At 41.3% G+C, this 16244-nt stretch overlaps 1 protein-coding gene across 1 annotated transcript in view; it reads left to right on the forward strand.

Annotated features, from left to right (window-relative positions):
• Window positions 1-6937: 6937 nt before the first annotated feature.
• SLC13A2 (solute carrier family 13 member 2) overlaps window positions 6938-16244 on the forward strand; it is a 29404-nt gene continuing 20097 nt past the window's right edge. The window contains exon 1 of the mRNA XM_072138246.1: window positions 6938-7094. Within this exon, the coding sequence (XP_071994347.1) occupies window positions 6993-7094 (102 nt within the window). The 5' untranslated portion in view covers window positions 6938-6992. The remainder of the gene's footprint in view (window positions 7095-16244) is intronic.

The raw sequence follows: 16244 nt of genomic DNA on the forward strand, positions 1-16244 counted from the left end.
TTTTACTGGAGGGCCACCTACCTGCTCCTCTGGTTTGAAAACTTTTTTGGACTGCCACATACAGGCACTCAATCTATTTCATTTTTCTGGAGGGCCACCTACCTGCTCCTCTGGTTTGAAAACTTTTTTGGACTGCCACATACAGGCACTCAATCTATTCAATTTTTCTGGAGGGCCACCTACCTGCTCCTCTGGTTTGAAAACTTTTTTGGACTGCCACATACAGGCACTCAATCTATTTCATTTTTCTGGAGGGCCACCTACCTGCTCCTCTGGTTTTAAAACTTTTTTGGACTGCCACATACAGGCACTCAATCTATTTCATTTTTCTGGAGGGCCACCTACCTGCTCCTCTGGTTTGAAAACTTTTTTGGACTGCCACATACAGGCACTATCCAAATTAAATTGTCTCCATAGCAGCCTCCACACGTTGTCTCCATTGCTACCTCCAAAAGTCGTCCATATAGCTGCCTCCATACATCGTCCCCTTATCAAACGAGGTGTGTCAGGCAGAAATTTGGGTTGTTTTCATGGATTCCACATCAAAGTTGTTAACTTTGTCGCCACCCTGCTGTGTTATCCACAAAATATACTGGCAAACTTTTATCATTTACCAATATTATTTCAGCGCTTCTTGCGCATCTGTTTACATTCCCCTCACCCGCCATATCCTAAACTTATAAGAACGCTACTACACTTGATCGTATACAAAAGGTTCTTTGAATTGCTGTTTGGGGAGTAGCCTAGAGACAGGGGCTTGGATTGGCGAAAGCTCGCCTGGCAGCGGAGCGCCAGCTCCATGCGCATCATGCGCTTCTTGCGCATCTGTTTACATTCCCCTCACCCGCCATATCCCAAACTTATAAGAACGCTACTACACTTAACTTGGTGCAGGCTGGGACCGAGTCTGACCCTGGGGCTGGTCATATACTGCCGACGCAGAGAATTGCGGGGCCTACCTCGGTCCAGGTCTCAAAGGCCTAGTATACCTCCTCCTCCTCCCACCCCTCCTCCACCTCCTCCTCCTCCGAATTACCATCCGTGGCCATGGCGCCATCAGTCGGTAGCTCTAGGCACAGCAGCAGTGCCGTCGCTAAGCGACAGCAGGCGGTGCTCAAACTGCTGAGCCTAGGCGATAAAAGGCACACCGCCCAAGAGCTATTACAGGGCATTCCACATCAAACTTGTTAACTTTGTCGCCACCCTGCTGTGTAATCCACAAAATATACTGGCAAACTTTTATCATTTACAGATATTTTTTCAGCGCTTCTTGCGCATCTGTTTACATTCCCCTCACCCGCCATATCCCAAACTTATAAGAACGCTACTACACTTGATCTTATACAAAAGGTTCTTAGAAGTGCTGTTTGGGGAGTAGCCTAGAGACAGGGGCTTGGATTGGCGAAAGCTCACCTGGCAGCGGAGCGCCAGCTCCATGCGCATCATGCGCTTCTTGCGCATCTGTTTACATTCCCCTCACCCGCCATATCCCAAACTTATAAGAACACTACTACACTTGATCTTATACAAAAGGTTCTTAGAAGTGCTGTTTGGGGAGTAGCCTAGAGACAGGGGCTTGGATTGGCGAAAGCTCGCCTGGCAGCAGAGCGCCAGCTCCATGCCAAGATCCAACTAACATAGTTTTAACTGCAGCACCTTTAATCTACTACTAGTTCACTGCCTCCATACATGGTCCCCTTATCAAACGAGCTGTGTCAGGCAGAATTTTGGGTTGTTTTCATGGCTTCCATGTTAACTTTGTCGCCACCCTGCTGTGTAATCCACAAAATATACTGGCAAACTTTTATCATGTACCGATATTATTTGAGCGCTTCTTGCTCACCTCCTTTGGTTCCTCTCTGCCACCCATTGGTTTGAAGCCTGAGTCCATTTAGGGTATGTCGCCATGCCACTCTCTAGCCTGCCGCTGCCTCTGCATGCCGTCCCCTATAGTGTCAGGGTCAATTATTGGATGTTTTACATGCTATCTAGCTTCATTCTGTCACTCTGTCATGGCCATGCTGTTGCCCATAATTTTGGCATAATGGTGCGATTATGCAGCCTCAGAGGCATCCATGCATGCTGCCCCTGCTGTTTCCTGTCCATTTCCGTGGTGTTTCCATCCTTTTCTGAGGTTCCCAGGTGTTTGGCCAAGCTTCCCTGTGCAGAGCCTTGGTCCCCTTGAAAAATGCTTGAGTCTCCCATTGACTTCAATGGGGCTCGTTATTCGAGACGAGCACTCGAGCATCGGGAAAAGTTCGTCTCGAATAACGAGTACCCGAGCATTTTAGTGCTCGCTCATCTCTATTGAAGACATCATGGAGAAGAAAGAGGAGGAAGCTGGAGGCATCATGGAGAACAAAAGTACACTTTACATTATTTTACAGACATTACAATAAAATCAACAGTAATACATATCTGACTGATACATTCTTCAAGTTTAACAGATACAATGTATACACCCTCACTTTACTCCCCTATCCTCACCCTATAAGAGATCATGCCAAAACCTATTTCCACAGAGGCCAGAAATCTTTGTCTTTTCATACTTCTCACAGCATTCCTGAAGGAATGAAGGACCAATATCTGATGCCCAGTTTCTTACTATCATTCCATAATTTGTTTACCAACACTATCAGCTCATATTTCTACAGTCATGGCCAAAAGTTTTGAGAATGACACAAATATTATATTTTCACATGATCTGTTGCCCTCTGGTTTTCATCTGTGTTAGATGTTTTTATCACATACAGAAATACAAGTGCAATCATATTATGAGTAACAAAAGCTTTTATTGTCAGTTACAATGAGTTAATGCAGCAACTCAATATTTTCAGTGTTGACCCTTCTTCTACAGGACCTCTGCTATTCTCCCTGGCAGCTCTCGATCAACTTCTGGACCAAATCCTGACTGATAGCCGTCCATTCTTGCACAATCAATGCTTGCATTTTGTCACAATTTATTGGGGTTTTTTTTGTCCACTCGTCTCTTGATAATTGACCACAAGTTCTCAATTGGAATAAGATCTGGGGAGTTTCCAGGCCATGGACCCAAAATCTCTGTTTTGTTCCCTGAGCCATTTAGTTATCACCTTTGCTTTATGGCAAGGTGCTCCATCATGGTGGAAAAGGCCTTGTTGATCACCAAACTGCTCTTGGACGGTTGGGAGAAGTTGCTCTAGGAGGACATTCTGGTACCATTCTTTATTCATGGATGTGTTTTTAGGTCAGACTGTGAGGGAGACGATTCCCTTGGCTGAGAAGCCGCCCCACACATGAATGGTTGCAGGATGCTTTACAGTTGGCATGAGACAAGACTGGTGGTATCTCTCACCTTGTCTTCTCCAAACAAGCTGTTTTCCAGATGTTCCAAACAATCGGAAAGGGGATTCATCAGAGAAATTGACTTTACCCCAGTCCTCAGCAGTCCACTCCCTGTACTTTTTGCAGAATATCAGTCTGTCCCTGATGTTTTTTCTGGAGAGAAGTAGCTTCTTTGGTGCTCTCCTTGACACCAGGCAGATGCACTCACACCTGCCTGCTGCCATTCCTGAGCAAGCTCTGCACTGCTGGTAGCCCCATCCCGAAGCAGAAGCAATAGACGGCCCTGGCACTTTCTGGTCCTTCTCTGGCGCCCTGGAGCCTTTTTCGTAACAATGGAACCTCTCTCCTTGAATTCCTTGATGATGCGATAGATTGGTGACTGAGGTGCAATCTTTCTAGCTGCGATACTCTTCCCTGTTAGGCCAGTTTTGTGCAGTGCAATGATGACTGCACGTGTTTCTTTAGAGATAACCATGGTTAACAGAAGAGAAACAATGATGCCAAGCACCAGCCTCCTTTTAAAGTGTCCAGTGGTGTGATTCTTACTTAATCATGACAGATTGACCTCCAGCCCTGTCCTCATCAACACCCACACCTGTGTTACTGGAGCAATCACTGAAACAATGTTAGCTACTCCTTTTAAGACAGGCCTGCAGTGAAGTTGAAATGTGTTTTGGGGGAAAAAGTTCATTTGTTAGGCAAATATTGACTTTGCAATTAATTGCTGTTAAGCTGATCACTCTTTATAACATTCTGGAGTATATGCAAATTGCCATTATAAAACCTGATGCAGTAGACTTTGTAAAAATTAACATTTGTATCATTCTCAAAACTTTTGGCCATAACTGTATTTACTGAAATGTTCGCAACTAAAACATTTGTATATTTGGACCTTTCCATACTATGCCTCATCTTAAGCATTTAAAGCATTATGATTTAATTTTTAGCATTTAGCTTTCTTCAACACTAAAGGAGTGTAATATACTCTTTATATAATATTTACTTGTAACAACATATGATTTGGGATACTCAATATTTGCACCACATTCCCAAAAATATCATGCCACATCTCATAATTTTTTCTCCTATATCCTTTACCTTTTTATCTTGACTACTGTGGATATCAAGAGCTCTCATTGAACTGAATAATAACTTCTTGTTCTTTAAGTGTTCCAGCTAGTGGTTGCCTTTTGTGCTAATATAAGTTAAAGGTTTTCCCATGAAGGCAAATTCAAATTTCCATCCCCTAGTGATATTGACACAATAAAGATAATTTTTAACCATTTACTTCACAATTTGCTCTTATCACTCCCCAGGCTGGGCAGTGCAAAATTCCAGGGTGTGGGCGGAGGCTCTCTAAGTAGACACATTGGGGCAGATTTACTTACCTGTCCCTGCATGATCCCCGAGGTGCGTTCTTCGACTCAAATGCACAGCTGCCGCGATTCACTACGAGCGTGCGCCCAATATCCTGCATCAGGTCCGCCGGAGTTCACCTTCTTCTTCTGGGTGCATGTAAGTGCTTGATCTTGCAACACAAATTCAAAGTTAAATCCTGCAGTTTGTCCGAATCAGTTGTATTGGCCGACGGCCCGCCCCCCGATTTCTGCCGCATGAAAGCCGGCGCCGATGTGCCAAAATCTAATCACATGCAACACAATTCCTGGCGCGATCCCCAAAAAGTCGGAAAACCCTTAACGAAAATGCGATCACGGGACCCTTTGTAAATAAGCCCGATTATAATCCATCTAGAGCTGACAATGTGGTTAGATTATCAGTGTACATGTTTATAAACACTTTCATTTAGCTTCTGAACATTGTACTGACACCTAGAAAGAGAGACGAGACAGATCAGAGATGATGAGATCTATGAGATGCCTATTAAACACATTTACTTACCCGTTCCAGTCGCGATCCCGCAGCGCGTTGTACGACGAGGATTCGGATCTGCCGGGATTCACTAAGGTTGTGTGCTCGATATCCAGCAGATGTCGCTGCTGCACCGAGGTCCCTCGGAGTTCACCTTCTTCTTCCTGGTGCATGTAAGTGCTTAATCTGGCAACACAAATCGTTTTTTAAATCCCGCGGTTTTTCCGAATCCGTGTGGTTGTCCGATGGCCACACCTTCCAATTTCTGTTGCGTGAAAGCCGGCACCGATGCGGCACAATCCAATCACGTGGGCCAAAATCCTAGGGCAATTCGGCGCAAAATGGAAATATTTGGGAAACCTGAGGAAAGTGTGGTGTTCGGACCCTTAAATGAGCCCCAGTGACACAGTTAGCGCTGCTGCCGGCAGGAAGTCAGTGTCTGTGTATCAGTGTGAGCTCCGTCCTGGAATGCAAAGGGTTAGAGTGCAGGGAGCAGAGAGAGAGAAACTTAGTTCCATGGCCATCAGACAAAAATCAAGTTACAGGGTCATGTCTAAGGGCAGCTAAAATTGTAAGCACCAGGACTGATAGAGACAGGTTGGACTTGTATCTGTGAAATGCTATATTTCTGTTAATAACAGGGAAATAGAGAATGTGTTGTTTTGTTATCCTGAGTACATTAAAGAAACTTGTCTTTGTGGTAATACCCCTTTAATCTGGAGCTTTATAAGGTGCATAAGATTATATATTATAAGATTCCCAATGTATCCTTACAATAGGAGGCTAGATTTTATCCCATTGTACACACATACAGTAGGATATGTCATCCTGTTACTCCCCCCTCCCCCTGAACCTGGCTGCTGCCACTGCTCAGGGTATTTCCCAAGTGATTTATTGTCTTAATATGGACTGTTACCTCACTGCCACCCCCCCAAACTGACACTCCATGAAAGTGAGTGGACGCTGGTGCTGGACATTTTGGTGAATTTGAGGCTGCTGCTGCTTTTTATGGACTGAAGTGTGCTGATGATCATTTTTATTTACTGGAGGCTGCTGCTGGATATTTTGAATGGTGACTGCTGTGTGATGTGTGGGAAGGGGGTAGCATGATGATGGCCCTAATCCAAAATTCGCATAGGGGCCCACTGACTGCTCATGGGAATGTATGGTCACATGACCCTTCATATTCTGCCATCCTATGGACGGGAGCAATAAGGAGTTTCCGAAGTAGGGCTATGACTTTTGATTTCATGAAAATCTGAAAAAAAATAAATAAATAAAAAAAAAAAAATAAAAAAAAAAAATATATATATATATATATATATATATATATATATATATATTAGTAGGTTGCTTAATATCCCCAATGTATAATAACAAATTGACATAAATTAGCCAAACCTTTTAAGACCATTTCCCACAGTATGGTACTTATTATTACTGACTTTTAGCTATTCAACACTTCATTAGATCACTTTGCATTTCCTTACTGTGGACTATATGTAGACATTAAGTGATATGCAGGGCAGATAATCCAGACAGGGGACAACACCTGGATTACCTAAGAATTATTGACAGTCATTTATGACTGAGAAATAGTTAACTTTTCACGTGGGTTTGTTACCTGTTATTGACTTGATTACAATACCATCCTCCTGATGTCACCTCCTTCCTCACTGGCGATAGGTGTACTGCACGGCTAATGATATACACCCACAATTACTTCGGATCTTCTCTCCCTTTATATAAGTGCATGGCAGAGATTTCAGTTCTCTTCAGTGCAATTAAAATCTGGCATCATGGGATCCACCTGGAAATGGATACTGGCAAACAGAAAGTATTTTATCATCTTTCTTCTCCCAATATGTCTTCTCCCATTGCCCCTGGTGGTGCCAACTACTGTAAGTACACTTTTTCTTAAAAATAATGTGTGTATGAGAACTGATTCCGTTATATAACTTTGCATACAGAAGACGTCTGTATTTTGGGTGTTTAGCTACATAAATAATCCGACTGGAATAATTCAGATATAACAGGAGCCAATACTAATACTGCCAATTACATTACATAAATAACACCGCACAACCAATGCTCAAATACTGTGTGCATGGTGCAGCGTGGATAAGCAGAGTGTAGGGTCACACACCACAAGCTACATATCTGTATATTATACCAACAGGCAAAATGCAAAATGGGAAGTAGCTCCCCTTATTTGGGAAGCAATGTAAGTCTGCGACTTCAAAGAAAACTAATATGAAATCATATAGTACAATGTTAGAATTGTTAGGAATTGTAAGACGGATAACCCTAAGTGAAGGGTGAAGGCTACACAAAGCCAATGTATTTATTTACACAGAACACTTCCTTATATACTCTCTATGTAAACATTATTGCTCTGGTCACAGTTATGTAGAGTTCAACAGCTTTCAGGGTTGATACAACTTGCAAAAAAACACGAATGAGGATCAGTTGGACTTAGGGTACATTCACACAACGGTATGCCCGCCGTGCGGGCATACCGCCGTGTGCTGGAGAGGAGGAGGTGACCTCTCCTCCCTCCATAGAGAATAGCGGCGCACGGCCGCACACACGCCAAAAGATAGAGCATGCTGCGCCGCTATTGCTGTCTATGGGGACGTACATGCGGCCACAAATTTGCGGCCGCATGTACGTCCCCGCAGACGGCCATGTGAATGTGCCCCTACTGTGAAATTAAATGTTTCTACTATATTTACAAAGCTGATGTGTAGTAAAGTGAGTGATCCAGGAGGTTTGTAACCTTAAAGGGATTTTCCTACGAAAAAAGTTAGGTCCTATCCACAGGATAGGGCCCAACCTGCTGATCGGTGGAGGTCTCAGTGATGAGACCTCCATAGATCATGAGAAGGGGGGTCCAATGTACTCTTGGTGTTCCCCAAGATATGTGGGCATCCGGTTGTGCTACCAATTCATCTCTATGGAACAGATGGAGATTGCCGAGCATCAAATTTGCAAAGTAAAATAGAAACAAAGTTGATGAGATTTCACTGAAAACTTCTGCTCAAATTGACCCGTGCCAGGAACACAAGCACAGCAGATGGTCCTCTAACACCGCCATGGGCTCCAGATGTCCAGCAAAAGACAACCCAATTTGATGGGTACTAGGGTCAATTTCCTAGGGGTAGAGGTCCGCCAGAATGAATTCATCTGGTGGATCCGAGTTACCCTAGTGATATGGAATTTTAATTAAAATTTACCTGTTAGGCCGCTCTTGATGTAAGAGATTCCATAATGACAAATTGGAGTTAACTAAAGCAACATAAAAAATGAATCCACCATCTGTAATGAAAAAACAAGTTAAAAGACTTTATTCAGCAAAACCATGTGGTGTTGTATACAGAAAAGATAAAGACCTGCTAAAAAAGAATCAGAAGCCTAGATCAGTGGTTCTTAACCGGTGTTCTATCAAACCCTAGGGCTTCAGTGAGTCAGTCTCAGGGGTTCGGTGGAGCCTCCGCTTCGGAGGTCAAGACACACACATATTTGATTTATCACTAAAGAAGGGTTCGGCAAATGTGCATATGAAACTGGTGGGTTTGGTACCTCAAACAAGGTCAAGAACCACTGGCCTAGATGTTTCAAAAGGAAAACATCTCCTAGTCTTGGCTTTTCGCTCTGGGTTTTGAAACTGCAGCTTGTTAGTTTACATTTCAACATTTTTAACATGGCTTTAAAAATAGCCATTTTTTCATGGCCCTGAGGATGTCTATACGCGCTTCATACATGGTTGTAAAACATGTCGCGCACTGCAGTGACAAGTATGTTCAGTTGTATGAAAATGTAACTAACTTCTTAAAACGTTTGACATGTCATAGTTGGACCCAACTAATCACTGGTACCAAGGAGATCCATCAGTACGCAGACAGTTGTATCCCCTTGGCTCTGATCTTCTGAGCTTACTTACTATGATACTATACATCAGAGGACAGAACCAAAGAGCGTATCTACTTACTGATGGAGTATTTGGCTATTCATGCCTTTTCAAATCTTTTCTAAAATCACATATATAATACATTTTTGCATGTGGAAACATTCCCTATCAAAATTTTTCTTGGGGGTTTTTCACATGACTGATATTTCTATCCTAATTCTTCCTTGTAAGGAACCAAACAAAGCTATTGACATTCCATATGGACATCATATTTTTCACATTGGAAAATAAGTGAAAAAATTATTTTTTCTATTGCACATTCAATAAATAAATAAATAGAAGAAACATGAATCAGACACTGGTCAAACACAGATGTAAAATGGACTGTTTTTTAAAGTCACCGAAATGTATAGGCTATAAAAAATTGCTAAAATGTGTAATATCTTAAAAATAGTGTACATTATTGACTTACCTTTATATTTCTGCTTATGATAATATTATTATATCTTGGGGGCATCATCAACAAGTTAAGGGATATTTATTTCTGCTTATATGTATAGCACATTGCAACTTGTTATGTATTAGAACAGGATGATGTGTCATGAGTGGGATACTATGTGACAGCTGCTGCCACTGACTCACCGTTCCAACGAGGTCAATACTGTAGACTCCACCTACATCACTTTGGGTTGCAAAATTTTAATGGTAATAAGGAAAAGGTCATTAATTGTTGCACCTCAATATTGTTGTTGGGGAAGAACTTTGCTTGTGTTCAATCAATAACCATATTCCCTTTTAGGACATATTGACGTCAGTGGTGGAGTCCTCAAGGCCTCCTTTTACACGAGTCACATCACAGTGGTGTTAAGAGAACATCTCCTGATCTGGCCGGCCAGTAACATGGATTAGACACAGGCATGCCATTAATACAACATGTGCCAATGCATATGGACTTAGTAGGTAAATGGGCCCACTCTCACCCTCAAGCAGCTTTCTGCTGTCTGTATGATTGTTTGTAAATGGCCCAGCTGATATATTTAGGTTGCTAGAGAGACTCAAGTATGATGCTCTATGATAAAGTATGGAAAACATAGGACCCTAGTTAAAGAGGTTGGCCACCTTGGCTTAAAAATAAAAGAAATATGGGTATTTGTTCTTAAAATCAGTACCCAACCCCCAATGGCCTGTATCAGGTGAATTTACTTGGTTTCCTCTTCTTGTCCCCATCTCTTCCGCCAGCTTTCTGCATGGGTCCGGAGTAGGTGGGATTGGCTGGGCGCCATTTTCTTAGTGAATTAGTTCTGCGCATGCCCTGTGCTTCAGAGCTTTGCCTCTACTCATTGAGCGGAGATGCAGCTGTGAACACTCACAACACAGGCTATGTGGCGGGAGCGCGCACTGGTTGGTAGGAACTTTACGTGTTCCCCCCGTCTGCGGGCCAGCCCAGGCAGACAGCAAGGAGAGGAAGAAAGAAGATGGAGATAAGACTGATGGATCGCCAATCAAGAACAGAACAACACTGGAGAATTCATAATAAAGGTAAGTTCCAAAAATGCTGATAATCCTGCCCCTCCACCAATGCTTAATTTTTATATTAAAATGGCCAACCCCTTTAAAGATTCAATACAAGAGCCCTCTAGTGTCTCCACCACTGACACAGATGGTCATTTATTAGCCTAGGAATACCCAAATACACAGATTTTCCTCTAGTCCCAGCAGTCTCATTTTATGTACAAACCTCTTATGCGGCACAGTATCAAATGCATTGGAGAAGTCTAGATTCACACCTTCTAGAAGTCACACCTTCAAATGCCTCCTCTATGTCCAGTCTAGAACTTACCTTCTAAAAATGTCGATCAGATTAGTCTGACAGGACAATCCCTCATAAACCCGATACTGATGCTGTATTATAAGGTTATGTACAGTGAGATACTCCAGGATAGCATCTCTAACAAACCCCTCAAATATTTTCCCCACAACAGAAGTTAGACTCACAGGTCTGTAGTTTCCAGGATCACTTTTTGACCCTTTTTTGTATATTGGCACCATGTTTGCGACGCGCCAGTCATGTAGTACAGAAACAGTCCTTAATGAATCTTTGAGTATTTAAAATTATGTTTTATCTATCACAATATATCATCCCATCAATACCCAAGGGTATATGCCATCTAGGCACAGTGATTCATCATTTATAGTGGTTTTAAGGCATCGTAACACTCTTACTGGGTAAAGCAGACAACATTTAATAAAAGATTCCTCATCATTAAGGCGACATTTAATAGATTTGCCCTTTCCTCTTCTCCCTCCACCATGAACCCCAGTTAATTCCTCAAAGAACCCACGCTATTTTTTAGTTTCTTGTCATTTATATACTTGAAAAATAATTAGGAATTACTTTCCTTTGAAATATTTCATTTTGTCTGTATTTTTGGTATCAGTTTTTTACAGTTTTTATTTTTTTCTGTGTAGTCCTGTAACACCTCATCTCCATCTTCATGTTTTAGCAAAAATAAATGCCTAATCTTTCTTGTTTATTGCTTGCATTACTATACTAGTTAACCACATTATACCAAATAAATAAAAACAAGAGGAAAGGACAAGGCTTCAATGCAACAACATAAAAGGGAAAATCTTTATTTAGTAAAAGCATCTCAGAAAAGATACAAAAAAGCACGCCAGGTAATATGTCCTAAAATACATAAACAAATGTAAAATGTACAAATAGTGCAAAATGAGTGGTAGCTAGTGTGACCAAGAGGAGGACATGATATTACCTGGCGTGCACCCCGACGCGCGTTTCAATCGCAGCAGGTCTTTGTCAAGGGATGACGCCAGGAAGTAAGAGACTGGTATATATGCAGAGAGGGGGCCAATGAATGGTGCGGGCTGGAAATGAGCCACAGACACTCACCTGTGTGCACAGCACATGTGCAGACAGAGGACGCCTTCCTTTGGCTACATTGGTCGATATCACTGTCACTAGATTCTACAACTGTTACACTGTGCTTCTTTTGTTATTTTTTTGTATGTTAGTTAACCACATTACTTTTTTCATGCTTCTGTTATTCTTTTTCCCATGTGGAAATGTTTTTCACAGGAGTTTTTTTCAAATGCTTTTGAAAATGTTACATTTTTTGGGTGCTTTTACTTTTAGAACATTGTCCCAATTATAAATTTGATATTCTGTAAGGTATTTAGATTAACTCTGGATACCCTAGGGAGAAGGAAGATATGGTTTATTACCTCTTCTTCGTTCTCCACTCCTCACCTCATTGCGCTGAAGTAACGCAATGCAGAGAGGAGGCCAACTATGAGTTTACATCTAATCTCTTTGTGTTTGTTTACATAGTTCTAAGCAGTGAGTATTTACTCTTTAATGTTCATCTTGATATTTCAAAATAATGCTGATATTATTCTACAGTGAGGAAGAAAGCAGAAAGGGTTAACAATCACTGCACAGAGCTGTGTAAACAAATAGGAAAGGAGAAAGAGTCCTTCTTGGAAGAGGGATCTGCCTTGGCACCGGAGAAGTCATACTGTTGTAAGGGGCACTATGCTGCTTGTTTCTTTACAAACTAAGCAGAATTTATTAAGGAAGTATATTAGAAAAATTCATCACAACACTCTACCATACAATAAAATTATTTGAAATTACATTTATGAAATTTTAGTGTCAATAATGCTGTAGTACAACCCAATGATGATGATGCTCTTTTTGTATGGATAATTGCCCATTAAGCATACAGTTATATCATATATATATCATAGTACCATGGATAATGAAGTAAGAATTTCAGATATCAATTATACCCAAATATATATTTATATATGAATGCAAGTATTATCTACATGCTATACAGAACAAGTGCTTTAGAAACAACACATAATAATATTTCTTTTTTTGTCTAGACCATAGATTATGATTTCCCCTTTTAAATATACTGTTACCAGAGTGAAGAGTAACATCATCCACAATTGGGAAACAAATCTGGAAAATATTGGGGGTTGGATCATAAGAAATTTTCCTTAAAACTAAATTATTTGTTATTACTTTTTGAAATTGGATTTTGAGTCTGCAGCCCACCTCATAATCTGACCCCTCCTTTATCCTCATGTTGACATGTAGATAAGCCTCCTTCAATGGGGCACAGCAGCATGCAAATATTTGACACAAAAAATGCTGTGATCATCCCCTTTATGGAAACCCATAACATGTGTTCTAAGCCAAGCTGCCAGAAGATTGGAAGTCAGACAAGCCCATTCCTCTGTATAGTGATGCTGCCCTAGCAGTGAGACCCCACCAATTATATACTTATGACTTAAGTTGTTAAATAGGTTGGAAACGTAGTACAGCCCCTTGTATAATGCAATGTATCTGAGGCAGTAAACAAACATTTAGTGATTATTACTAATCAGATTGACCAGTATCTATGTAAAAGATAAGCTCTTTGGACTTTGTACACTATACAGCCTCTTTGCAAATTCAAGGTTGCTCTTTATATTATGAACTTCATTTCCCTCTCACTTTTGGAACACAATGTTCTTATGCAAAGTGCTTATGCAAGTTTACCTTAGGTGCCACCTTTCTCTGACCTCTTCAGAAAAGGTGTGGGGGATGATTTGTGCAAAAAGTCTAGAAGACCACCTACTTATTTAATACTATACTTGCAATGCTGCTGTATGGGACTGGACAATGATGGAAAGTTAGGACAGACATGGACAGTGAGCCTAAGCGGTCAATATTTTCTCCCTGCACCAAAGTGAAAACACAAGACAAAAACAGGACAAAATAAATACAAAATAGTAGTCATACAAATACTGGTAAAACTAAGGTGACTACGCGGTACAGAATGAAGAGTCAAAACGACAAAGAATCCAAAATACAGAAGTCCAGAAAATGATAGCTTGCTCCAAAAACAATAACAACTTATAGCAAGCACTGAGAAACGGGAAGACAAGCCTATTATGAGATACCAGAGTGATTGGAGGAAGCCTCTGTCCAAAACATTTAACTGTCTGCAGCCCAGAACAAAGTCATCAGGAAATAGAAGGGTGGGGAGGGAATCAATTAAGACAGTTGTCTGTCTTAATGCTATTTATGGTACCACCCCTTTTATGAGGGGCCACCAAACCTTAATTGATTCCACCAGGCTTGGAAGAATTCTAGATATGGTACATTCGAGGAGATGGGAGCATAGAGTTCCTTGTCAGAGACCCATGTCCAGTCCTTAGGACCACAGCCCTTCCAATGAGCAAGATACTGGTTGGAGTCACAACGTGAATCCAGAATTTTGTTCATCTTAAATTCCAGCTCTGCCTGGACTACAATTGGAGCTGTTGGATCTAACAAAGGTAAGACAAGACAAAATACTTCTTTTAAAGGGACTTGCTAGGCAGCTGTAATCTGAACAAATCAGGTTTAATGATGCCAATTATAGGATACAGACTAATGTAACCTGGAGCAAATTTCACAGGTAACCACCTGAGGCACAGGTTCTTAGCAGACAATCACACCCACTCCCCCAAAAACATAATCAGGGACATAAAAATGTTTTTTATTAGCATCTTATGGTCGTCTATCTTGGGCAAAGCAATGAGACAAACAATTAGGCACTCATTAGGGAAAAACTCCACTGTACTCCAATTAAAGCCTGCATTATGAATTCTTAACTAAGGAAGGCCCAAAATAGTGTCAGAGGACATATTTTTTTATACACATTGAACAATTGAGCCAACCTGCATGTATACCGTTTTGGAAAACCCCCTCCCTCAATGAGTAAAATCCACTCTGGTAACCAGGAAAGAAGGACCCAGTTCCACTAAATCCACTACAACCGTGGCAGTCTTGGAATCTATCAGGGCTTGTCCAGAAACATATTTACACCCGAAACACAAATAAACTGTTTGAAATTAAAGATATCAGATTGCCTGTTTTCCCCAACTACCACTAGTCCCTGGATTTTCAGGGTCCATGTTTTAGGAATTTCCCTGCAAAAGTGAGATCACCACTCCCACTATTTAGGCTTGAGAGGGGACTCACCTAAAAATACAAAAGACATGACCCAAATGTTTCAAATTACGGTCACCCGAGAAACAATCCGGGAGCAGCATCCTCACCTTGTGCTCCCAGGGAAAATGAGACTGTTGGATAATTGGAGGTACTGCAGCAGTTTCTGCCTGATGTTGAGAGGGCATCTATTCATCCTTTTCCTTGACTTGCATATGGACAGCAACTATAACCTGATTTTACCAGGAACTTCTAATTCCTCTGATCTCTCAAGATAGAATTTTGCAGAAGCTGAAGTGCCTTATAAGTTAGGGCAGGATATCTTTGTAATTGGCCGCATTAATCTTTCCTTCAACTGCAACCAGTGGTCATGTCCTTGTCTCCATATTTATTATTATGCTGCCACCACCATGTGTCACTGTTAGGATTGTATTTGGCAGATGATGAGCAGTGCCAGATTTTCTCCACACATACCAATTAAAATACTAAAAAGTTCCATCCTCATCTCTTCAGGACAGAAAATCTTATTTCTTATAAGCTGGGAGTCCTTCATGTGTGTTTTTGCAAACTGTATGTATTTCATACAGCTTGCACTGAGGAGAGGCTTCCTTCGGCACACTCTGTCATAAAGCCTGACTAGTGGAGGCTGCAGTGATAGTTGACTTTGTGGAACTTTCTCCCATCTCCCTACTGCATCTTTGGAGCTCAGCCACAGTGATCTTGGGGTTCTTCTTTACCCAAGGCTCTTCTCCCACAATTGCTTAATTTGGCTGGATGCCCAGGTCATCCTTAACTTCTTCCATTTAAGGATTATGAAGGCCAATGTGATCTCTGAGCTCCTTGGCCTGTTCCTTAGACTTCATGATTCTCAAGTGCTCTGACATGCACTGTAAGCTGTGAGGTCTTGTATAGACAGGTGTGTGCCTTTCTTTATCAAGTTCAATCAGTTTAATTAAACACAGCTAGACTCCAATTACCTCAAGGAGGATCAGAAGGAAATGGACAGCATGAATGTTAAATATCAGTGTCACAGCAAATGTCAATGGTCTGAATAGGACCATTTGATATTTCGGTTTTTCTTTTTTAATAAATTAGCAAAAATATCTACATTTCAGTTTTTTTTCCCGTCAAGAT

Source organism: Engystomops pustulosus, chromosome 2 (genome assembly GCF_040894005.1).
Source record: "Engystomops pustulosus chromosome 2, aEngPut4.maternal, whole genome shotgun sequence".
Classification (NCBI taxonomy): domain Eukaryota; kingdom Metazoa; phylum Chordata; class Amphibia; order Anura; family Leptodactylidae; genus Engystomops; species Engystomops pustulosus.